This window comes from Numenius arquata, chromosome 13, assembly GCF_964106895.1.
Source record: "Numenius arquata chromosome 13, bNumArq3.hap1.1, whole genome shotgun sequence".
In the NCBI taxonomy this organism is placed as follows: domain Eukaryota; kingdom Metazoa; phylum Chordata; class Aves; order Charadriiformes; family Scolopacidae; genus Numenius; species Numenius arquata.
In genome coordinates this window covers 14,977,842-15,002,552 of record NC_133588.1, presented here as the reverse complement: position 1 = coordinate 15,002,552, position 24,711 = coordinate 14,977,842, and the positions used below count along the sequence as shown (strand labels likewise).

Genomic DNA, 24,711 nt, shown 5'->3' with positions numbered 1-24,711 from the left:
ACCATTAGCTCAACCGAATGGAGGTCTAGAAACTGCACGTAGACTTTATCTGCCACAAATGCGTCTGCCATATTCCTTCAGGGTGTTACCAGCCGGAGTGGAACAGGGAGAGACAAACAGTATATTCGTATTACATTAACACTCAGCGCTGCAGTTTTAACAGTAATATCGGACTCAAATCCTGCTGTATAAAGAGCCATGTGGATACAGCACATTTTGGCCCTTTGACGCCAAAAAGTCCAAAAACAAGGCAAAAGAGATGCAGGCCATACATGAGATGAGGTGTACAATGAACAGTACATGAAAGCCAGTATTATAGCTCTTTATCAAGTTAATTATTAAATTACCTGCAAGAAAGCCCAGAGGAAGGTTAAATTGGATAAAGACTAGATGGGGATGTACTGAATTCTCATCTCCCCATCATTGTGGAGCTCACAAACACACAGTGCTGTTTCTGCTCAGGTGTTGTGCTGGTGCGGCACAGCTACGCCGCGCCAGGGCACTCGCTGCAGGTTAAGGGTGTCCCAAATTAATTTATGGCAAGCTGGCCACGGAGCACTGGCTGGAATCTCTCTCACGTTAATTTCCCCTGACAGATAACTAATGTTTCAACTATTCCTAGTAGAATTGAGCACCAACTGAGTACAGTGATCTTTGCAGACAGAGGTTAACACCAGAGCATTAAAGCTGCCATTTGCCCTTTCCATTTATATTTTCCCCTTCTTCACTTTCCCTTGTGAAGTGCCCAAGAGCTTCTCACACACAACGCAACACAAAATTCCATCAAATTTCTTTTTTTCTTCTCCCTCAAACTTGCTCCTTCAGAAAGAACACGGGGGAAAATGCTTCTATACACAAACGACATTACAATAAAGTGTCTTCAGTGTCCTTATAGGTAAGGTTTATTTCACCCAGCATGTCCCCTACTCACCACTCAGCTCACTTTAGGAAACCAAAAAAACACATTTAACATTTCCTGCTTACCCTTTTCTCTATCAGATAAATCCTAAGTATTATTACACTAGTGTTTCTCAGCTTCAAGATCAAATTAGCAACGCAACGCCTTCAAAAAAGGAACAAACCCACAGGAATCAATGGGCGATCTCGTATTGCACCTCTAGTGGGCAATTAGCAGAGAGAAACAGGATGAACGTGATCATACTTTCACTAGGTAAACAAAGTTTATTTGTAGAATAGATTTATTGCTAAATGTAGTTCAAAGTATCAATAGAAATTGTGCACGCCATTTGGTCTTTCATTCATTAAGGACACTGATCTTTGAAAATATGAAAATATGATTCTGACTAACAAGCTGTGTTAAGTGGCTCTTGGATTCATGTTTTGTTGCTATTCTAGTGAAAGAGCTGGACTCACAGAAGGTGATGAAAGAAAAGCTTCAGTGCTTTTGCAATCAGGTATCAGCTTCTCAACCTAATCTCTAGGACAATTCTCAATTTATTTATTTATTTACTTACTTACTTAAAAGATTACAAGCTTTTTAAGAGCCTGCTTGAAGTAGATTTTGTCATCACAAATGGATGAAGGATCGGGATCAAGGATGCAGAGTTCCCAGTTAGGAAACTTCAGTATAAAGTACTCTTCAAAAGTATTCTGAAGTGCACCAATAAAAAGACTGCATCACTTCCAACCACTCAAGTATTTAATTCAAATAATGCATCATTTACTTGCTCTAATAAAGCAGAGGGTATGTCAAAATGTGAAGAAACAATTGATTCGGTTGTTCTTGGAACTTTCACTTGAAAACTTTCTGGCTAAGTTTTACCAATTTAACTGGGTCCACCCAGCTAGTGAAAAAATAAGTAAAATTATTCTAATAAATCTTTCAAAATAGATCACAAAATACAGCTTTCTTCCAAAAACAGGTTCATTTACCAATTTCAAGACTTGAGTGTCAACAACGGTTCTTACAACAGACCATAGAATTCATTGTAGAACAGGCACCCTTTCTTCAAAAGGTGTCAGGGCTATATTTTTTTTTAAAGTAGTCTTTTGTTGCTAGGCAGAACAGGAAAGTCATTTAAAAATAAGGTGAATCCAGCAGACACTCAGAGAAACACCTCCATCACTGCACAAACCAATGCATGTTTTAATACCAAACCTTCTGAATTCAGAGCCTTGTTCAGTACTTTCTGCAGTTTGATAGCAAATTAACAGCTCTTGTAGGCTACGAGGCAACTTGATTAACACAATACTAGTTGATTTGCCCAACTGAAAGACAAGTTACACCTTCTTTCACTTCAGTGTCGGTCATAACTTGACTTCATCTTTGTACCAGAGTATGTGGAAGAACTATTTAGCTTGTATTTTTGGCAGAACTCCTCTTCAAAAAAATCACTCAGCACACATTGATTGTACTCAACAAAAATCAAGGCAATGCTTTGTAAATCCCTGGAAATGTTCCATTCTGAATTTCTAAGGCTGTGCTTGCTTTGGGTATGATGAACAAATTGTCTTACAACAGTCCACACCGTACATATAGTTGGCAGGAGGGATTTTTAATCTTCTTGGTGGAAGATGGTAGTTTCATCATTTTAGCTCCAATAAAAATACTAGAGCTCCAATTATTACTTGATAGGTAATTTCCAATTTCAAGCCATGTGTTTAAAATTTCTTTTTGCTAATTCATTTAAGCAGTGTTATCACAACATTACGTAGAGTGATGGAAAAGTCATTCAGTGTTTTGAAAGAATAAAAAAAATACAAGATGAACAAAAAACTCCTAAACACAAAACAATAAATGCAACTCAGCACAAGGTAGGGAATAGAGCAGCCTTGAATACATAATACTCCACACACACTGATTCCTCATTACTTAACAATCATAACAAAACTATGCCAGAACAAAGATTTTCCACAATAGTTGGCTTTTTTAGAGGTCAAAAATAAAGTTAAGTTGTGAGTGATCATGTATTATTTATTTTTTTCCACATTGTTTGCCTTCCTGGTAATGAGTATGTTTTAGGTGCGTTTATTTTTTCATTGTTTCACAAACCACAGGCTGAGCGTTGGTGATGGGAAAGAAGTATTCTGTCAACTTTCACCCGAGCGTCCCTGTTGAGATGCAGCTGCCCAAGTACAGCACAGCTCACTTCTCGGCGTTTTTGTGAGCATTAATTATCTGCCGCCGTATCGCCTGGTTCCTGGCCCTGTTTTCTTCATACTAGAAGAGAGATAAGGAAATTAAAACAATCAGCTGTTATCGTTGAACAGATAAGTCACATTTAAAAATGTAGAGAGTGTTTATTACTCAGGAACAGAAACAATATCTTTGACTGATGCATTAGAAATGCAGTTCTTGTTAATATCTATATATTGGTTCATTTTTACTTTGAAATTAACATTTATTTGATAAAATACATGCTTTTAAGTTTGAAGGTATTAAGCTAAAGAGTATAAGAACATACTAATAAAAAAGATTCAGTTAATCTAGGGAGGAACTCAATTATTTAATAAAGCCTCTTATGTATGACAGCTACACTTCACACATGAACTAGGAAAAAGTTGGATGGGTGCTACTCTGGAGCACAGGTCAGGCTCTTTTCCTTTCAAAGGATTCTGATTAACCTAAGCGTGTCTGCCTTCTGAAACATGAATTTGTCATCACAGACTTGGTCTGGTTTTGATCCTGGTCATTAATTACACGCACAGATAAAGTAGTATACCAAGATGAAAGGAACAAAGGCAAATTTTGGTTGAAGGAGGGTAAGACGTTTTGGGGGTGTTTTTTTATGGTTTTAAAAAAACATGCAACAGAGACGGGACTCCAGTGTAAAAGGGAATCACAAAAACCTTCACAGTTCAGACACATGCATAAGATGACCATGCTTTCAAGTATGCCCCTGCGCTACCAAAAGCCTGAAGACTGAGGAGCCTAACCTTCTTTCATTGCAGCCAAAAAGGAAACCTTTTCATGGCTTAAAGAAATGAAAAATTAAAATCAATGCATGATTTGGTATATATTTCACAAGAAGCAAATTATTCTTGGCCTTAAGTTAGAGCATATCCTTGTTCAATTTTTTAGTAATTGGTATCAAGAATAAAAACCAAGTAGCCCACCAATACTCATTTCTCTATATAATGTAATAAAATACTAAGCAGATTGATTTTAGAAAGGATTTGCAGTTTTTCACTCGTTATGCTGATTGCTTTATAACAGAAATAATGGCCAAAAACATTACTTAACATTTACAGAATGCTTAACTTTTCCCCATACCAGTATTTAATTTTTCAGTAACTCATCCATGTTTTTACACAGAATGAGAACAATGGATCTTTAAAAACTGTATCTGTACCTATTCTCTACTTGTGAACAGCCTTTCAGGGGCTTCCCAGTAATGGCATATTTTAAGAAGGCAGACAAATATACCCATCAAGAACTCCCTTTAATGTAAAGGCTTCAATGGAACAAAAAAAAATAAGATGACATGGAGAGAAACTTTACTTTGTTATTTTCCAGATCTGTGCAACAGGTTTTACAGGGGGAAAAAATGGTATTTGACATGAGCAAATGAAATTAATGCCCAGAGACTGACAGAGGGATAAGAGGGGGTCCAAACTGTCCCGGCTGCCATGCACTTGAAGTTTCCCTTTTCAGACACGATTGTGGAATTTATATAAAAATTATTAAATACAATATCAAGTTAAAATGTGAAATGTTCATTTATGTGTTCTTGCTTGTATGCATGACAACCGTAAAGACCAGTTGATACTCTGCTGAAAATGTGAAACTAGTTCAAGCTAGTTAATCTGCTTGAACTACTGGGAGTCTTCTGCTCCTTCCTATCTGCAGATGTAGTACCACAATCAGCAGGTCCTAAGCAGCAGTATTTTCATTTAGGGCCTAACTCAGCAACTCATCCAGTAGTTTCAGTCACCACAACTGACTTCAGTAATAAGTGTTACTCACGCAGAAATGACCCTTACTGCTTTACATTCTATTCTGTGTGAATACCACTACTAAAAAAATTTAAGAAAAAAAATCAGAAGCAACCTGTGAAGTGTCAGTTCCTATTTGCAATATTTGTTTGGGTAAAATGAGTTTGCTTGTTTTTCTATATCCAAAAATAGACCATGCCATTTGTGAAAGCCAGATTTTACCTGAAAAATTTATCAAAATAATTTAAATTTAGTCTCAAATGCCCACTCCAGAATGTGCTTACATTTCAAGGCCTATTTATTGATTTGTACTACTTACTAAAAGCAACTCTACTTCTATTCAATGGACTTTTTTTTCCTCGTTATTAAGCAGTTAACTCATAATAAATTTGTTTCTTACCTCTTTCTTTAAGCACTTCCGCATCTCACGGTCAATATCATTGCAATGGCCAAAAAATTTCAAAATGTTGTGCTGATAAATTAGGGAGAGAAAAAAAGATTTACAATTCAAAGGTTTCTTCCTCTGTAGCTCTAAATTTCTTAGAAGTCATCTGCATTTTGCAACATATCCTGGTCTTCTTTTCCTTTTCTCTTTTTGTGAAAAACGATGCTTTCTAACTTTTTAACTGAGTAGCTAGAAGTTAGAGCTCATTTCAACCTCATTTGAACCACTTCTGCCTTGCTGAAAGTTGAAGGTACTCACCATGTTGTGTAGCCAGACTAAAATAGGATACCTAAGCAGAAGCTATGAAACCTACATGTAGAACATATATTTTATTGCTCTAGGAATCAGTCTTACCACTTTCACTCACACTAGCTTGAATAATGTACAAAAAAATAAATATTCTGAACTCCAGTTTGTGATATAGAAAGACACAGGGAGATCTACTGGCATCCTGGAGGCAATGTCCTCTGTCGCTTTAGTTTCCATTATTTCTCCAAGACCTAGAGAGGCAAAGGACTTGCTGCTACATCATCCCAACAATGTGAAGAATATGGTGTTGGTCCAAAAGATGCAGGCACTAAGCTTAAATGAATGAAATGTTAAAACTAGTATGAAAAAAAAAAGGGAGATTAAGTTTCTCCAGGTCTTGAGGTTAATAAATGAGATGCATTTACCATCTTTATGAGACAGCTCAGCTGTGGGCCTTATCCATACTTAAGTGTTACTTAGTTCCAGAAAACTGCAGACATTCCCCAGGTAATCTGATGATATTCACCATAAAAATCTGTCCTCTTAGCCAGGGTTTCCTGAAGCGATTTCAAATTATCAGCCATCAAATCACTCTCAGAATGCATCCTTCTAAAAGGACTGATTTTTCCAGAGTGATGCTTGCCAACATGCCACAGAATCTGGTGGCAGAATCTAGTAGCAGAGCATCCAAGCAATTCAGAAGGCCTGAAGGAGTGGAGATTTTAGTAGATATTTACAGCTGTACAATCAACAGAGACAATTTGACCAGTCTTTTAGAGAACTAATGAATTTAAAAAAAAAAAAAAACCAACAAAACAAACCTATAAATACCAAAATAGACGAGAACAGTAATTTACGTATTTCAGAGGGAAACCTATATGCATTTCTGTAGCTGTGGAGCAGCTAGATGGATTTATACAAGTAATACAGGAACAAGGAACACTATTGAGAATTCAAACATTGGACAAGATTTCAGCCAATAGAACATCACTGAAAGTAACAGTGGGATAATAAATATTATGACAAACACTTAACTGTAGCAGTGCTATACTTAGCTTGTTTATACCTCTCTGCTTTATAAAGGGCATCAGATGACACTCTGAAGCAGTTGCATGTGATAAATGGTCACTTTAACACAAGCCGATCTTGCTTTTACAACATTTTCATTTTAGGTAATCAAGATTTAATTTTGTATTCTGTTCCCATACCTGTGTATTACATTTCAAGGTGAGCACTCACATTTCAAGCTAACTCCACTCTTACGAGTACATTCAGTGATTTGAATCTATGTTTATTTAGCCAGATTCCTAAGGTGTCAAATTTTTGGTTCAGATTACAAGGAAAAAAGAATCAGTTTCTCAAAAATAGTTATTACGCCTCTTAACGGTGATATGACTGCAAGACAACATGCATTTCTTTCAGCTGCTACCTATAAAAATAAGTCTCTTTAAAGCACACGCTTGGCACCAGTGGCATTGTTAAAAAAAAAATTAAAATAATGACATCAAATAGGAAACCCAGTGACCTCTCCTTGCTTGATGTGAAACTTGACACAATGGGCAGATTCTAGATTAGGAATAAAGTAAATCAAACTGGCTTTTGTGAAAATGCACACACAGGACACCCAATTAAAAAAAAATAATACTTTTCTTCATATTAGTTCAAATTGTACATCAAGGTTCTTAAGCCATTTTGGCACTACAACAAAAAAGTAGGTACTCACTCATAACTGATTAAGATCACTAATTTTTCAGACTTCCATGACTTCAATTTTAAAGGAATATCTCAGTACATTCCCCTTGAATTTGAAATGGAACGATATTGCCTCCTTTCAACTGAGTGTGAAAGAAACCATCTTCACCCTTTCTGCTCTGAGATCGCTAGCACAATAGTTGAGCACAACACTGACAAAAGTAATTCCTCTTCATGTAAAGATAAACTTCAAACAAAACCAAGAGAATATAATCCTGTGCATGACTCTACTAGTGCTGTTCCTGGTCCCGTCCTAACTCAAACTGGCAATAGATTCCTTTGAATCACTTGCTGACAAGGAATTCAAGTACACCTTTTAGTTCCAGTTGCCTCTTCAAGTCAAAGTAGTCTAATAAGCTACATTATACAAAAATCTTATGATGCTTATACATTAACATTCATTTTTATAAAACAAAACAGTCAACCATTACTTTAAAGAGTAAATGGGTATTTCTGGATTCTCTGGTTAAAGCATAGAAAGCCCAACTATGCATATACCAATAAGCAGGACAAATCTGAGTGTATTTTCTTTTCTGATTGGCTTCGTTTTCACAATTATGAAAAATTAATGACAACATTTTCATTTTATATAGCCTACAGAAGTTTTATTCTCCTTTTAACTGTCATTTTATTTGGCAATCCTTTTGATACCATAATATTTAATGTACAAGGAAAGTCTTCTCACTTAATTCTAGCTACTGAACACTTGTAGCTACATTATAACATTAAAGTTGTTTCCAAAATAGAAAAACAACTAATAAAAGGGAAAAAAAAAAAAGACAAAAAGAAAGTCTTTACAATCTCTCAAATTACCTAAAGCATTTTTAGGCAAATTAAAATTTTAGAACACAGAAGGAAAACATAACTCTTACACTTAATACAACCTTCAGTTTTAAAGCTTGGGGATGTTCTGTACAAGAACTTTGTACCTTAGGTTTAAAAAATACAGACAGTCCATAGGAACAGTCAGTCAATAGTATGGGAAGCACCATATATGAGATGGCACCAACAGATTCCAGCACACTTACATTTCAAGATACTGCACTACAAGTGCTAACAAAGTACAACTAAATGTTGCTGAACAAACCCAGTACAGTGTACTCACTGCAAGTGAATTTTAGTATTAAAACTTTGCTCCCTTCATTGCTGTAATTTAGAAATCATAAGAAAGCGTGGTACTGCAGAAGTTTTTTTGATATGTTAGTTAAGCTACTTTAAAATCTGTGAAAATGTTTCATGCAAAACATCTCCTCTCATTTCATGTATTATCAGCCTTGTTTTTCTTTCTGTGACAACTTTTGCAAACAAAAATGCACAGTTCTGCTCAAAACAGTAAAGCTACTATATGTATTGTGTTAGAATTTATGGGTAACTGCATTATTAAAAAAATTATAAACATCACATCTGAACATAGAGCTGAAAATATTGTAGATTGCATGTAACTGTAAACCATTGTTTTCACATTCATATTTAACATTTGAAGATATATTTGTCTCAGTGGAAACTACGAAATTGACCTTTTATGCACTAATACAGAAATACATCTGTACAGAACATCTATTTAGAGTATACAAGAGAACTGGAAAAATAATTAACAATATTGCAACAATGCTGCAGGTATCTTAGCTTCCATTGCAGACGCTGGCTCTTCTACCTCTAAAGGTTTACTACAGAGCAAATTAAAAAAAGACTTTTAAACAAGTGACATGAAGAATATATCTTCTTGAAGCAATGAAGAGTCTTGAGAAGCCTGAAGTCAGTTTTGCATTTTATATCTTTGGGTAGGTGCCTATTAAGAAGATGGAAGTCAAACAGTAATTGGCACTTAGGTCACCAAGCACCGAATGTAAGGCATCCTGCACGTCTGGATCCACCTCACCACATCTGCTTATAAACAGACTGAAGCATCTGCCCAGTGGGCAGCTGGAATATGGAAATGCTGCGAGCGTACAAAAAGAAGGCCTTTGAAGTTGCTTTTATTATTGTTTTTTGAGGCGCACACAGTACTAAAAGGTGCAGAAATTATTTCAATTCTTAAAATAGGTCCATACTTGTCAAGGTGTAGCACAGGAAATTTTAAGGCATGTTTTATTTCCTAATGAAATCACTGGCAAAATTTTACACACAGTTGTCAGATACCTCTTCAGTGAAACTGTACTAGCTACGTTCCATGGCTGTTCTGCCTAGAGGAGGCTTTTCTCTCTATGATCATATAATATTCTCACTAATTTATCTGACACTCGTTTCCCCAACCCACCCACTCTTTTCTCTGCTCAAAACTCCTTACCTCCTTGTGACACTTCTTGAGCAGACTGATAATTAGGTTACATTCTTCAGTGTGCAGATGAGGAGACAGGTCTGGATGCATCTTTAGTTAGGGATAATTTTAGTAGTACAAGGACAAGAATCTGAGAAAACTTCCACCTGCCAACATCAAAATACAAAAGTATAACTAAAAAGTTTTGTGTTAACCACTTAAGATATTATCACATAGTGTTATTTTAACAAAAAAAAATTAGATCAAAATGCAGCTTAATATATATAATTTATAGTACACAGTTAAAGTAATTAATACCAGCACATCTCTTCTGCTACCCAGCCCAAATGTTAAAAGTTAACTACAAGTTTATATCCTTTGCTGCCATGGACATAAGCACACATTTGGAATTTTAATTTTCAGGGACTCCCTAGTAGCATTAATCTTTCTTGAATTGCAGATTATCTTTTCACTTTCCTATGTCAGTTTTTTTTTTCTCTCTAGCTTTAAAAAAGCTAAGTATATGTAATTTTCTCTCTACCTTCTACAAAGATGGATCAGAACAGGAAGCACAATGATATTTCATTACAGCACTCTGAGAACTGACATCTTTTTTTAGTTATCTACATGCTTTTTAAAAAATCCTGACCCAAAGCACTGATGATGCTTTAAAAAAACGCACTTAATCAAAACAGTAATTTTGGTTTTTTAATTGTACCCAATTGGAATGTCCCTTCCTGCAACTTCACTTGGTGTCTCTTGCCCTTTCACTGTGCTACTCTGAAAAGCATCTGGATCTGTCTTCTACATAGCTGCCTCCCTCCTTCAGAGAGTTGAAGATAGCATTTAGGTTTCCCTTGAGTCTTCTCTTTTGAACGCTAAAGCAGCCCAACTCCTTTAACCTCGCTGCATGCGCCAGCTCTTCCACTCTCCTGACCCTCTCAGTTTCCCCTTTGCTGGGCTCAGTTTTGTTATCACCTCTGTTGGCCTGTGGGACCCAGAGATGAACACAGTATTTCAGACGTGGCCTCAAGACTGCCAAGGAGAAGGGAATAATAATTATTTCCCTTGACCTGCCAGCTACGCCTCTAACACGACCCAGTATGCCGTGAGCCTTTCTTGCCGCAAGGGTGCACTGCTAAATCATGTTTTAACTTCACGTCAACCAAGACCCCCAGGTCCTTCTCTGAGGGGTTCTGTGGGACAGCAGCAAACTTAATTTTAGAAATTATTTTTTATATTACCTTCCATTTAAAAAAAATATATACATATATTCCCAGAAGTAATTTTCAAAATCTTTTCTTGAAAGGGATGAAAGCATCATATGATAATGGCTGAAATAAGATGACGTATTTGTTGTGGAAGATTACTTTACCAAGGAGGGAAGAAGAAAAGTCCAGTTCATACCAGGATAAATGGGCTCACCTTGACAAAATTCTACTTGTATGACCCATACTGCTACTGAATTAGAAAGATGCCTTTTTTAGTTGTTTACTTAGTATTTTGTGTTCCCTCTCCTCCCAAAGACGTCACCTTTGTAGCTGCACTACATCAGGCAAATACTGCTACAACTTGTACTAAACAGCCAGCACCGTTTTAACACTCCAGCTAAATAGACAAGCTAAATACTAGTAGGCAGTGGTCAGATTTTACAATTGTGAAATCCCAATATTCAGCTGCAGTGCTGGCAGCTATAATCTACACTGCTATTCCTAGAACACTCAAGTAATATATTTGGCTTGAAGAGGTATGTACACTAATTTACCCAATATTTCCCATCATGTATTCAGCTTAACAAGAGTTACATTCCCATAAGCAAACAAAATCTTAAAAATCCAAACAGATTTAAAAGCCTCTTGAGACCCACGAGAATATGTTCCACATTGTGTTATAAACACATGTAGTAATTTCTTTCAAAAATCTCCCCCATACTATCTGGAAGTCTAATATTACACTACATATACTCTTAGCACAGAAGAAGTTGGAAACCGTACAAGTTGCTTAAGCATTCCATTCAACAAATTAACAAATGAACCTTTAGAAATATGACAGCAGGAGCACGACTGTAACAGCAAAGTGATTAAGAACCCTGCTGTGTTATTGCCACCAGCTTTTGATTGCATGCCACACAAAGTCAATATGTTTTAAATTTATCAGTAGATTTTTTTTGATAGCACTAGAGTTAGCATTCCCTTGAGAGGGTGACCTGCTCAATGACTGCGCATTACTTTAACATGTGTGAACCCAGCTGATTATTAAATCTCTCCATCATTCAGCCTCCGACCGCTCTTCCTAAAACTGTCGTCGGAGCTGGCTGTCTCAGAAGGAGACAGCAAGGCTAATGCTCTAGTGAAACAGGCAGCGTGCACATCAGCACAGACCAGGAAGTCAACGGGAGCATTTCAAGGAAAAATTTTTTCTTTCTAAACGAAGATTAGTAATCACTGCCATTGTTTACAAAATTATTCTCAGATAAAATGGATAAAACCATATAGGTGACAGTGTATTCCATCAATTAAAAGCCTTCCAACACCACAAATTAATTTTCCAATGGCACCTCTTGCAGGATAGATGGCTACAAATCAGAGGTCCTAACTGTCACACCAGTTCATAGATCAGTACTCCTGAAATTCATTTGCAAATAACATTGAATATTAAAATCTTTCAAGTTCCATTACCAGATATGGTACTTAGCTCACATAGGCTATGACGGATTAAAGTAACAAAACATCTTACAGTGATCACAGAAGAATTAACTGGAGCCTTTAAGTACTTTCGAAGTTCATGACTGAACAGTGTTATCAGTGCTCAACGCTATATTTATGTTTAGGAGTGTCAGATTAGACAGCGATCTATAAACAATCAGAGAAAGCTAAAATATTTTTGCTGGAGGGGAATGACTCTGACAGAAAAAAGAGTAACAAAAACATGTATGAAAAAAAGGACAGGATGAGCTATAGGTTTCCTTAGTTTCTTTTAAATAATCTTCTAACCTAAAATAAAGATAGCAAGTTGCCATCTTACCAGAATTTAAGTCGACATGGACAGAATTTTATATAGGTGGTAGCTCTTAGGGAATCTGACAGTATGAAAAAACACTAGGGGAAAAAAAAAAAATCACAGAAAAAAATTGGGCATAAGCAATGTAAATTGCTCTGAGAAAACTACAAACAGAAATGCTGGATAAAGAATGTCAAGGTGAATATACAACTGTTGTAGAAGAAATACTGTTTACTGTTGTAAAGTAGAACAATATTAAGTAAATATAGAATTGCTTTAGGAGGAAAACGGACTGCAAAATGCCAAGCAAACATTAATATCTGAAGCAAGTATTTGGAGAGAAGTATTTAGATGAACTCTTTACATTAAGGCACCGACATACTTCACTGGGTTGCACAACAACGGTCTGCCCTTTAATATTTTTTATATGAGACTTTGAATTCTGCAGTTTTTCCTTCCTTGTTAAAAATTACACTACATACATATCTAAATGATTTGGTTGAAATGCCTTAAGAACTAACTGCAAATTTCTATAAACTATTAGCCTCTGAAGGTAGAAGACATGGGCAAAGATGATTGGTATTTCGATTTCCTTAACCAGTTTCTAAATCTACACTATCCTTCAGGGAAAAAAATAATTAAGAAATTGTAAAATTTGCTCCAGTATCATGTTCTGTGTAGTTTATCTTAAAGTGGGGAAAATAGGGCAGGTTCTAGCTTTATGGTTTCCACCATAAATCAGATTAAAAAAAAAAAAAAAAAAAGAAAAATCAAAAGCCTAAACTTAGAAGGTCTCTGACAATGATACTGAATTTCCAACGCTAGTATTTTTGTTTAGAAAAATAATACTTACAAGATAATTCTGTGCATAAGCAATCCTGAACACTAAGCATATCAACTTGCTAAAGATTTCCTAACAGGAATCCACATGTAAGTTAACAAGAAGCAATACTCATCCCTGATCTAAAAGCTGATCTATACAAATGTTCAATACGTTAAATATTTAATAGTAATGTGCAAAACACGCATTTGCTGCAAGCACTCAAATAACACCCACAAGGCGGCAGCATGACCATGCAAATGAGAACACGTACTAACAGCAGAGGGACGGGTGAACAGATCTGCAAATTCCTATAAAGCCACTGTATCACTCACCATGTGCAACATTTACTTTTGCACTTCATTTCACTGTCTAATTTAAGTAAGACCAGATAGTTTGGGTTTCTCAGTTATATAGTATTGTTCTGTTTGGCTTTGGAGAAAAATACTTGCAAACCCACCAGCTCGTTGTTTGCTCCAGTCACAGCTGTTTTCTGTAAGATTATAAAAAGTTTTAGCATAAAAAAGGATTCAGCTCCACACCTAACTGCTGGGTGTTACCTGAAGGTATCATTCACATCACTTCAGCAGAACTTTTGCATTCCTAGTATTATCTTTAATACACAATTTGTAAATATTTTTGATGGTAACAGCTTAGAATACTTAGAAGATTGGTCATTCAGTGAAATGAGAAATCAGTTGATGAACAGCATTTCAAAACCCTAGGGAACTCTGAACTAAGGACTCTGTTTCTAGCTTTCAGTTCTAGCTTTCGGGTTAACATCTTCCTGATCAGGATATTACAGTATCATTTATCCTAATGGTTGTCCTTAAGGTTGTCATTAGACACACTGAGAATGAAGCCTAACTTTCACGTTTCCAAGAAATTTGGCCAGACACCTTCAGTTTATATAAACCAAGTTTAGCTATATCTGATAAAAATTGGTCACAACCTCTTAAGTTTCAGTCTTCAAAACTATCCACTAGTTTTTCAATATTACATATCAGAATGCGGGGGGGGGGGGGGGATAATTTAGATACATATCCATAAAGACTTGTAAATACTAAGGAAATGCAAAAGCAGGGGGGAGATTATGCCTACTTTTACAATGTTTTTATAGTATGTAGATTGCATTTACTTTCCCTAAACCTAAATAATAATAAACCTTTGATAAATAAGATTCATACTGATTTTAACTCTTTGAATGACTGCTTTCTGCCAACAATTCAACGTCCCTCACATCAGCAGAATGAGTACTCACAGGCTACTTTTAGGAATAAGTATCTGATAAAACGATATCATACCTGATTTCATACTTAGTAAAGCAAGTTAAAAAGCTATTAGTCCTACTGAATACAGCAAGTTGAACACCAACTTGAATATCAAGTAATTTCTCGTTTTATTTCAGACTAAAATAAATGATTGAGTAAAGCACAAGAGGGTATTTTCACCACCTGGCAATTATTTAAGGTCGTGTTAATACAACAAACATCAGTACAGTTACAGGACAATTAGTGGAATATTTTTATTATAATACGCAGCAAGTGACACTGCACAATATAGCATTATATTACAAAATATTAGTGAAGCAATCTCTTTCTATCCCTGCTGTATCTACAAAGATGACAATATTCAGTCAAGAATGACAAGACCCAGCCCGTATAAGAAGTAAAGCACGCTGAAGATGAGGTGCTGTCACCAAATTCCTGCTTTGCAAGCTGCTCTTGTACTTCAGCTGCATCCACCAGACCAGGTGTCATTTCATTACTATTGCATTTATTTCCTGATCTAGCAGATAAGAACACTATAAAGGTAGTACTGCTAGCACAATTTTCTTGCTTACTGTAGAGCTGCTTTTCCCCTTCTGAGAGAAGGGGATCAAGAGGATCACACTCCCCTGATGGAAATGACAGGACCTCATCCCTTGAGCAGCAAGACCCCTGGTGGAAGGCACAGCGCACTTAGCAGAAGTAAATATTGTTAGCATAACACAGCTTTGCTATCAGGTGAAAGGGTCTGCTACACTGTTACCAACAGTTATATCAGGAGAAGAGGCCCACTGAACTAACCCACACTGTTTTCACTCTGTAGTTCCTCAGTGCTCCCAGGAGTCCTTAAAACAGCGATGGGAGACACAAGAAAAGCAAGCTTACGGCAGTCGCAATGGAGAGCCCCAGATTCCCACTCATAACAGCTCTTTTAAAAGCCTTCCTTGAGCCCTGAAGGAGGAGGCGAGGCGAGGCGAGCAGAGGGTCCCAGAAGCCGGCCCCGAGCTCGGGCAAGGTAGGGTAGGGCAGGACACGGCTCCCCCAAAGCCAGGGAGTGGGGCTGGGAGGGAGGGAGGTGAGGAAGGCACCTCCCCATAGGCCCCTCTTTTCCTTTGGGGCTAGAGAGGAACGACGCGGCCCACTCGGGCCTGGCCAAAGCCTCCCCTCGCAGCCATCCTCACACTTACTCCAGTCCCCAGAGGACAAGCTCAGCCAGACGCGACCGGTACTGAGAGCGATCCACCGGCCGCACAGAACCGGGAGGATGCGCGGATGACGCGGGCAGGCCCCACCGGAAACCGCCTCAGCGCAGCCCGTAGCGGCGGGAAGCGCCGCCACGGCGCCGGCGCGCGGCGGGGCGGAGCGAGAGGCGGAGACGCCCTGTGATTGGGCGGCCGGGGCACCGTGCGGAGTCTGATTGGGCGCTTCGAAAGGCGGGCGGTGGTTGGTGGGGCGCGCGGCGGGCGGGCAGGCAGGAGGAGGAAGAAGGCGGCGGCGGCGGCGGGCAGGTAGAGTCGGTCGTGGTGCGGTGCTCCGTTCGGTTACGCCGTTCTCTTCGCGTCTGTGCCCGCTGCCTCACGTCCCCCCCGGACACCCGGCGGACTAGAGAGTCAGTGGCAGGCCTGGGTGAGGCTGGCGCCCCGTCTCTCTCCAGAAGCTCGCACCAGGCCTCGGTCAGTGAGGGGAACCTGAGGAAAAGTTATTCTAGGAAGCGTTTTAACTCGCTCCCTGGAATCGGTGGTGGTGTTACGCGTCGGACTGATGCCGATGTACTGCTAGTAGTGCCTCGGTGCTGCTTTGTACGCTTTCCAAAGGGAGTGACTCTCCTGAGCCCGCCTGTGCCTCCGCCTCAACTCCTTTAACGTTTCAACGTTTCAGGTGGCTTCGTCATGGACGAAACTGTTGCTGAGTACATCCGAAGAACTGTACTGAAAATCCCACGAGATGAAATCAAGACGATGCTACAGAAATGGGGCTTTCTCTCCGAGGCACAGCTGAAAACAGTAAACTTCCACCAGATAAAGGAGAACATATCTCAAGATGTGGTTCAGCTTTGTGAGGTAACCCTTTCCTCCGGGAACTGTGCCTGTCAGTGACATTCAGGATGCATGTTGAAGCACCATCAAAAAACCATTCCTATGAAGAAATGAATTTTCTTTGGCAGTAACACAGCATCAAATAGCGGTTTGTAATCTGAAAAATGTAAAGCTGAGCTGGTCGTAGCATCAGTTATGTCTGATTGGTAGGAGTGCAGGATTGACCCTTACTGAGTACGAGAATACATGTTTTGAGATCTTAAGTTGCACAAGGTAGATAAACGCTTAGTGTGTTAAACCTTTAAGAAATGTGTGTTTTCTAAACTGTAAAGGCATTGATTGAGATGTCTACTCATTACATAGTGCTAATTTAGATCTACTTAATATGGATGAGGATAGCACTAGTTCATATCTTTTAGACTCTTTAGACTTTTTTGCAAAGTTGCTTTGGCCAGAACTGCTTCATTCTGCATACTGTAAGCAAAAAAAAAAGGTTTTCTTATTGCCTCTTTAGGTGCTCTGATTTTTGTGTACCAGGAATCTTTATATGTGCTAGGAATCTTATATAGAGTATCATAACCCAGATAGGTACAGTTTTTATTGATATCTTTTAAATTCTATAGGTTTTTTGTATCACTTCCTTTGAATTTTGTACCCAAAGATTAATTATCTGGGGTGTAGATCAAACTGCAGTTGAAAAACTATGATATTATTCTTGTAAGATAGCAAATGTTATGTTTTAAAACTGTGTTTGTTTCTGAAGCATCTGTAACAAGTAGTATCATAGCATGAAAAGATTTTAAAGAAACTGTAAAGGTTAAATAAGGAGGAACCAAGCAAGTTAAAATTCCTGACAGTGAAATACTAGTTAGTGTTGCATAATGTCGTGAATACCCATTAATTTTACCTTCTAATTGCTTGTACATCGTACTATAAGGACAACGTTCTTGCTGCTTCTGCAGGAACACTTAAACCTTGCTGAAATAGCTTTTGTTATTGATTTCTCAAACCTGTATTGTGTGCACATTGGGACCACAGGTGGGGTGTCTCTGAGGGGAGTGTACCTGCTGTGGGCTTCAGTACAATGTAATTTAAACCACTGGTACTGAGGTTTTTCACTTTTTAACAGTGTGATAGAGCATTCTGGACTTGCAGTTCACCATGCACTGTTATTCTTCTTTCCAGGAAAATTCTGCAGATATAAAGCAAGCAGCTGTCCTAGACATAATTTGTAAGTAAAAAATGAATAAAAAGAAACATCTCTATATTTTTTCTGAGTAACTTGATAATGCCTTTAATTACATAGGAATTGCCCTTGTGAGATACAGCTGCGTTTGGTGTAAAAAGATTACATTTTAGATGATGAATCTTATTGGATCTGACCTTTCTAAAAAAAGTTTAAAAAGCTCAAAATTGACAAAAGCATGTTTGCTTCTTCTGAGGTCTAAATAGATGTAAACTGTGGTAAACCACATCCAGCACACAGTTATAAACATAGAGAGATATGTTTATCTCCAGTATGCGCTGAACCCTAAAGTCAGTAGTATCGTGCTCTGATAAGGAGTGGCATTGGCAAAATTATCACCGAATGCTCCAGGTGGAACTCTAACTCCAATATTAATTCACAACTTGATTATACAATAGTTTAAATCTCAAGGGTTTTTTTAACAGTCTACATTTCTTAGTTGGACGTTAGACTGAGTTTCGGTCATTTTAGGTAAAATCCTTCTTTAAACATTGAACCTCTGAGATACCCATTGCTTAACTGAATTTAAAAAGATCTTCCCATCTCTTTTAATAAAAAACTATTTTGCTTTTAGGTTTACAATGAGTGGTAGTTTAAGAATGCTGAATAAATTCTATTGTGTTACCAGAAGAAATCTTTTTGAAATAAACTGGTCGTAAAAGTATTGTAAAATTATTTGTCCCTTTAATTACCGTTTGATAATACACTGTGTTGTTGAGCAGTTCCTCTTTTTCTTAGACAACCACATCTACCCAAACAAAAGAATATGGAGTGTTTACCAGATGAACAAAAGAGGTAAAATGCCTTTCCTTGCTGTAATCTCACAGTTCTTGGCAACTTACTGCAGTGCTGCCTCATGTTGTACATTTTAAACACAAATGTAGTCTAGCATGGATTTTTTCAGTAGAGATCTTTAATGTTTAACTGTAGTCTAGTATGGATTTTTCAACAGAGAGATCTTTAAAATTTTTAGAATACTTTTGATTAACTTCTCAAGCAATTACTGGAAATTACAACTTCTAATTAAATATTAACCTTTTCTCTATATCACAATAATGAGGCTCACATTTAATATAGAGCTTTTCATATAAGGCTATGGAACTTCAGCTTTTGGTGCTTAATTTTGTTTCAGCAAAACTGTAACAACATCTCTGAACTAGTTCTTCTAAACACAATTCTCATTTTTCTTTTCTTATGTAACAGGGGAAGAAACAGAAGTTTTTGACTTAACCGATTTCAAAAAAAAATTTAAAAGACAACTTCGGTCAGCCTTGAAAAACGTAAGAATAAATCCATTCTAAATTTGTTACACGGCTCTGGTGTCAATAGATTGTTTTTGTAACTTTAGCGAGGTGTTTTTCTTTCTTACAGTCTGCATCAAAAATCAAATGGAATTATTCATTTGGGAATGGTAGGAACTGCATGTGAAATAGGAGAAATGTATTGCATATCTGTTCTAGCCACTTTACAATTACGCTGGAGTGAAATAAAATGTAAGCTTGCCCTAAAATATGACAGTCTTCAAGAAAGGCAGTATGTTTATGTTTTCTATCAAATCTTTGCCCTATACAAGTGTACCTGTTGCCTGGGTAAATTGATACTGCTTTGTCCTGTTACACAAACAACAGATCAAAAGGAGTACAGAGGGAATTTGAAGTAGCCAATACACAAGACAAGGAAGTTCAGTTGCTACCACTTGGATTAGTAGCAAAATTGTATCCATTTCCTTTTAGTTCAGGTTTTGAAATGATATTTTGTGATGGCTGTGAGAACTTGACCCTGGTATATCATTACATTATAATGACTGAAAGACCGCTGTCAATAGCAAGAAGCGGTTTCTGGACTACAGAAATGAGCACGGTAAGAAAAATAAATGGGAGGGAGGCACTATCATTTCGCTCTTTGCCTAAGCAATTTGCAGAAGCCTTTCCTTGCTTTAGCTCGCCAGCTTCATGTAAACAAGGTAATAGAAAATGCTTCTGCCTAGTTAGCAGGTTCATTTCTTGATGCACAAAAGATTCCCACTGACAACAGCAGAGGGCAATAAACACAAATCGGACTAATGGATGATCAGCTGCAGTTCATATAAATGTATTCTATAAAGTTTTGTGGCATTTTCATTTAAAAAAAAAAAATTCCACAAAAGCTTTGAGAATTGATACTGGTCCAGCAATCTAAACAGGTTCTCTCCTAGTTGGACTAAAAGCTTGACTACATGTGCCTCAGTTAAAGGGAGGATTGTTTGGTGGTTGGTTTTTTTTTTTTTTTAAGGAAGTTTTCCTACTCTTAAGTCACCCAGATTGAGTCAAGGTAAAAAGAAGTAACCGAGGAGAAAATCCACAAGAACAGGAAAACAAATCTTCAAATTTCTGATTGCGTATTCTTGAGCAGTGATAAATATTATAGTCAGGTCTAAAATCACAAGTTGATCAAAAGTTTAGTTTCTCAAAAATTGGACATATTGGAAATATTGCCATTAGCCCTCCATCTAAACAGATGCTTTTTTGTTGTGTTATTATTTTCCAAAAGAGAGAATCAAGGCTTTTGTAATAAGCTATTTTTATTTTCACTCTTCAGAAGAAAATGTACATCAACAGGAACAAAAGTCATATTAGAGTTGGAAAAGTGATTTTTTTTTTAATTTTTTTTTTTTCAGTTTGTGAGGAATTTCATTTAAATACAGTCCTTACCACACTAGTGGGATTTGTTTCTTGTTCGAACAGTGGTGGACTAAATTATGTTTGGGTGTTGTGAACACAGGGTTAAGAGATAACAAAATCTTTCTGGGCACTTGAATGTGCTGGTAAATCAAAGCTTTTCTTTTTCTGTTTAGGTCACCATCAACTTTAGAGAATATGAGGATAATGCAATCTGGATTAGAATTGCCTGGGGAACACCGTATACAAAACCAAACCAGTACAAAACCAGTTACGTTGTGTACCATTCACAGACTCCCTATGTCTTCATTTCTGCCTCAGTGCTTAAGAGCAATTTGCCTCTGCTCTGTCAGGTACGGAATAAAACTGTGCAGACCCTGATTTCACCACAGTCATGTAGAGCTATATTTGTGTTAAGAGTATGGGTAAAGATTCGTCACTTAAAATAATTTAGTAATTTACATAGTAATTATTTTCCCTTAGCTCGTGATAAAAATGGGGCAAACCCCAATCTTTGAGACCTTTGAAACGGTGTATCGTGAATAAATTCAATTTAATGGGATTTTTGCTGACCTTGAATTGTTCTAATTTCTTAACCAAGCATTAGGCAATATTTAGTTAAATTGTCTCATAGAAGTTGAAGAATATTACATCAATACAGTTAACTTCCAGAACTGAAAGTATGAGCTCATCAGAGAATGCTATTAATTAGTTTTAAAAAACCTTTTCTGTCAACTTGTGGTGATCAGCCTTGGAAGTCTTTAATTTTTTTAACTGTTTAGCAGACTTCTATAGTAGTAATTAAATTATTTTATTAATATGTTTGTTTATTTATTCGGCTGATAAGGGTATAGGATTACCTGGTTATCCTGTGAATGCTTTTAAATATTAACTTAAGCTTAATAAGTCTATTCAACGTTTTTGCAGACACAAGAATCCTGCTATTTAAAGGGCAGTTGCTGACCGTGAAACAAAAACATCGCAATATCTAGAAATGCTGTGGTTTTTTTTCCATATTATAAACACAGTGATGATTAAGACTGATGTTAAAACAATTTCAATTTTTATTTAAAGGCCCTGGTTGTTGCTTCCAATTACCATGACATCCGTGAAATGGAGCTTCGAAGTCATTCTTTAAACTCCCTTAAAGATATTGTGTTTAAGAGATATAGCCAGGTGAGCTACTTCACACCTTCATCTGAAGATAAGTGTTGCTTTTTGTTTCAGGCCTAGTTCTCACCCCCTACTAGGTGGGGAAATTCACCTCTCCCAAGAGATCATCAGATAAAAATAATATTGAACTATTGAGGTGGACAACCTTTTATTAAGGTAACATTTCAACAGGGAGGTAATTACTTGCTATCCCACCTACCCTTTATTATTGTTATGGTTAAACTCAGTCTAAAAACTGTATGAACAGTTCAGTCCTAGGATTTTCTAGCATCATTTCACTAGGTATCCTAGAGCAGTGAGTTGGAGGCTATTAGAATGGGCACTTACTCTGTTCATCTGTGTAGAACTTGTAAATAGGGACATGTTCACAAATATCATTGGACGGGCATTCTTTTCTCGAAATAAAGCTGGGCTTTCTGACTTCTAGTAATTGTCAAAAACTGGAAGAATACTCTTTCAGAATGAGAAGTGAAAAGAAATCTGGAAAGTTCTTTTCAGCTACAGTCTCTAAAAGTGGAAGTGAAGTAAACTTTTTTTTTCCCTTGTCTCTCCATTTAGAACTTCCAAAGTTATTATCCAAGACCTCTGCAAGAAAGGAATGTAGCACCAGAAACTGGTATGTATATTTTAAATTAAACTGCAGTTTGAATATCACTACTGCTGGCTTATGAAATGAGATTCGTTATAGGAAATGTACCTACGTTACACTCGCCTTACATTATCCACCCCTTGTGGGGTGCTGTAGCACTGGCTGTCACTACGAGAGGTAATTATTTCCCTGTGACTGTCGTTGGACACAGTTGTGAAACCAAAAATACTCAATGCCCGGTATCTCCTTCTATATTTGCTTGGATTTTTTGCTCAATAAGAACTGAAAATATAGACGGAGACAAGTAGCTTATGAATAAAAGATCGTGATGAATTCTTTATTATTTTCAGAATTTCACTGGACTAATCACCTGATTAGAAAAACAGTATTAGATCAGCTGACAAAGTTGTCTTTCTGCATTTTCTATTCTTTTCCCTTCTCTTTTTCACCTGCAGCAGATTTAAGGATAATTCAAGAAAACAAAAGTGAGAAAGAAAGAATACAGAGACTGAATCTGGAAGCTTTTGGTGATGGTCCCCAACCGAAACTTGAATTTGCACAATATAAGGTAGTAAAAGCAACAAATTTGGGGGTTTGGTGGGGGTTTTTTTATATATAACTTTAACGTAGTGGTAGCTACATTAAATTGCAAATTGAAGGTATGCTAGATTTCTAATTTTTTTTTAAACTTTAGGGAGGACATTTTAAAATAAATTAGGTAAAAGAATCTTTAAGAAAGAGAGAGATTTGCATTGAGATTTGGTCAGACTACTAGATCATGCTTCAGTCTTTCAGCCTTGTGAACTAAGCATTTTGGCTTGTTGTTGTAATAAAGGTAGACTTAGACCAGCAGGGTATTGAATCATGAGAAATTTGGGTTATTTGAAGTACGTACAAAGCTCACACTACAGATAACGCCATCATTTAACTTCTTGGATGATGCACGGGTTTTTTGCTGATGAATAGATACATATAGGGAATTCTAAGAGATACTTAACGTTTTATATTATTACTGAACTGGCCACCTCTTTCAGCAGAAAACTGTTTACCACATGGTGGCACCCTCTGAGTTTATTAAATATTCCTCCAGCTGTAATCATATTAACATCACACATTATAGACAAATGAGATACAGTCTGATCACATAGTGCATTTTTAATGTTTAAATAATAACCTATAAATAAAATATATTCATTGCTTATACTCCCTGGTTAAATTTTGTGTTAACAGCTTGAGACAATGTTTAAAAGTGATCCTAAAATAGATGTTTTGGATAAAAAAGAACCCTTCAGATGTCTGGTCAAGTTTTCTAGTCCACATCTTCTAGAATCGTTGAAATCCTTGGCACCAGCAGGTAAGTGTTCCAACTCTCTAAAACAGAGAAAAAATCCACAGTTAAATATTTTTGTCATCTTACATTCTGCTTGTACCTTGCGTAAGGGAGAACCTTCATAGTTTATTTAGAAATACATAGAAATTTAGTAAATTAAGAAATTGCTGCTGTAAAAACTTATGTCTAAATACATACAGTTTGTTCTTAGAATTACTAGTTGTACATGGATACTCATGCTGTGTTTTTAGTTTTATAACGGTTACGAAAGGTAAATATTGGTTGAGTTAAGCTATAATTCTCTCTCTCTCCCTCCAGGTATGGCTGATGCACCACTTTCACCACTACTAACATGTATACCACAAAAAGCTAGGAATTACTTTAAAATTAGAGAGAAAAAAGGTTTATTGCCAGGAAGTTTTGTAAGCCCTTAATTTAAAATTGATTCATACAGAAATATAGAATTCATTTATTACTACTATTAATCTAAATCATCATAAACTTTTTTAAACACATCTTTAAAAAAATAACTTATTCTTTGATAATCCCTTAAAGTTTTTTCCAAATGATGGCTGCTCTAAATTATTTTCCCACATTTACCTTTAACAGAAGAGTTAGCCCTTAAATAATAAAAAAACATTTATTGCAAAATTTAAAGAGAGATCGTGGTTATTTTAAATATAAATGTGGTGATTGCTCTTAACTGTATTTTTAATAGTATTTGTGAAGTTAAAGCTTAATAAAGATACAACATGACAGCTGTAGCTGTTCAGTTTACTGTGACAGCTGTAGATGGTGAAGATATTCTTGGTGGCCGCCTCACTCGTGCTCCAGTTCAGCAGAGTGACAGACACCTGTCCCTTTCCCATGTGTGAATAGTGCCCTTCAAATAAGTGGAACCGCTCGTCTGCAGGTGAGGTGTGTTTTTACCTTAGTAGGTGAAGATCACATTCAAAGACCGTTACAGGGCGATAGGGGAGAAGGGACTCTAGG

General features: G+C 36.9%; 2 protein-coding genes across 2 annotated transcripts; one reads left to right on the top strand and one right to left on the bottom strand.

Annotated features, from left to right (window-relative positions):
- Positions 1–887: 887 nt before the first annotated feature.
- On the bottom strand, positions 888–15,997 carry CMC2 (C-X9-C motif containing 2). The gene is made up of 4 exons (XM_074157847.1): positions 15,875–15,997; positions 9,630–9,766; positions 5,297–5,368; positions 888–3,181 (listed from the first exon to the last, which is right to left on the bottom strand). Exons 2-4 carry the CDS (start codon positions 9,708–9,710, stop codon positions 3,107–3,109), a joined length of 228 nt encoding a protein of 75 aa, XP_074013948.1. The 5' UTR covers positions 9,711–9,766; positions 15,875–15,997; the 3' UTR covers positions 888–3,106.
- CENPN (centromere protein N) lies at positions 15,663–24,364 on the top strand. The gene is made up of 11 exons (XM_074157846.1): positions 15,663–15,702; positions 16,566–16,747; positions 17,909–17,954; positions 18,708–18,764; positions 19,173–19,249; positions 20,803–20,979; positions 21,701–21,802; positions 22,358–22,415; positions 22,844–22,956; positions 23,619–23,742; positions 24,037–24,364. The coding sequence occupies exons 2-11, from the start codon at positions 16,577–16,579 to the stop codon at positions 24,150–24,152; spliced, it is 1,041 nt and encodes a 346-aa protein (XP_074013947.1). The 5' UTR covers positions 15,663–15,702; positions 16,566–16,576; the 3' UTR covers positions 24,153–24,364.
- Positions 24,365–24,711: the final 347 nt, after the last annotated feature.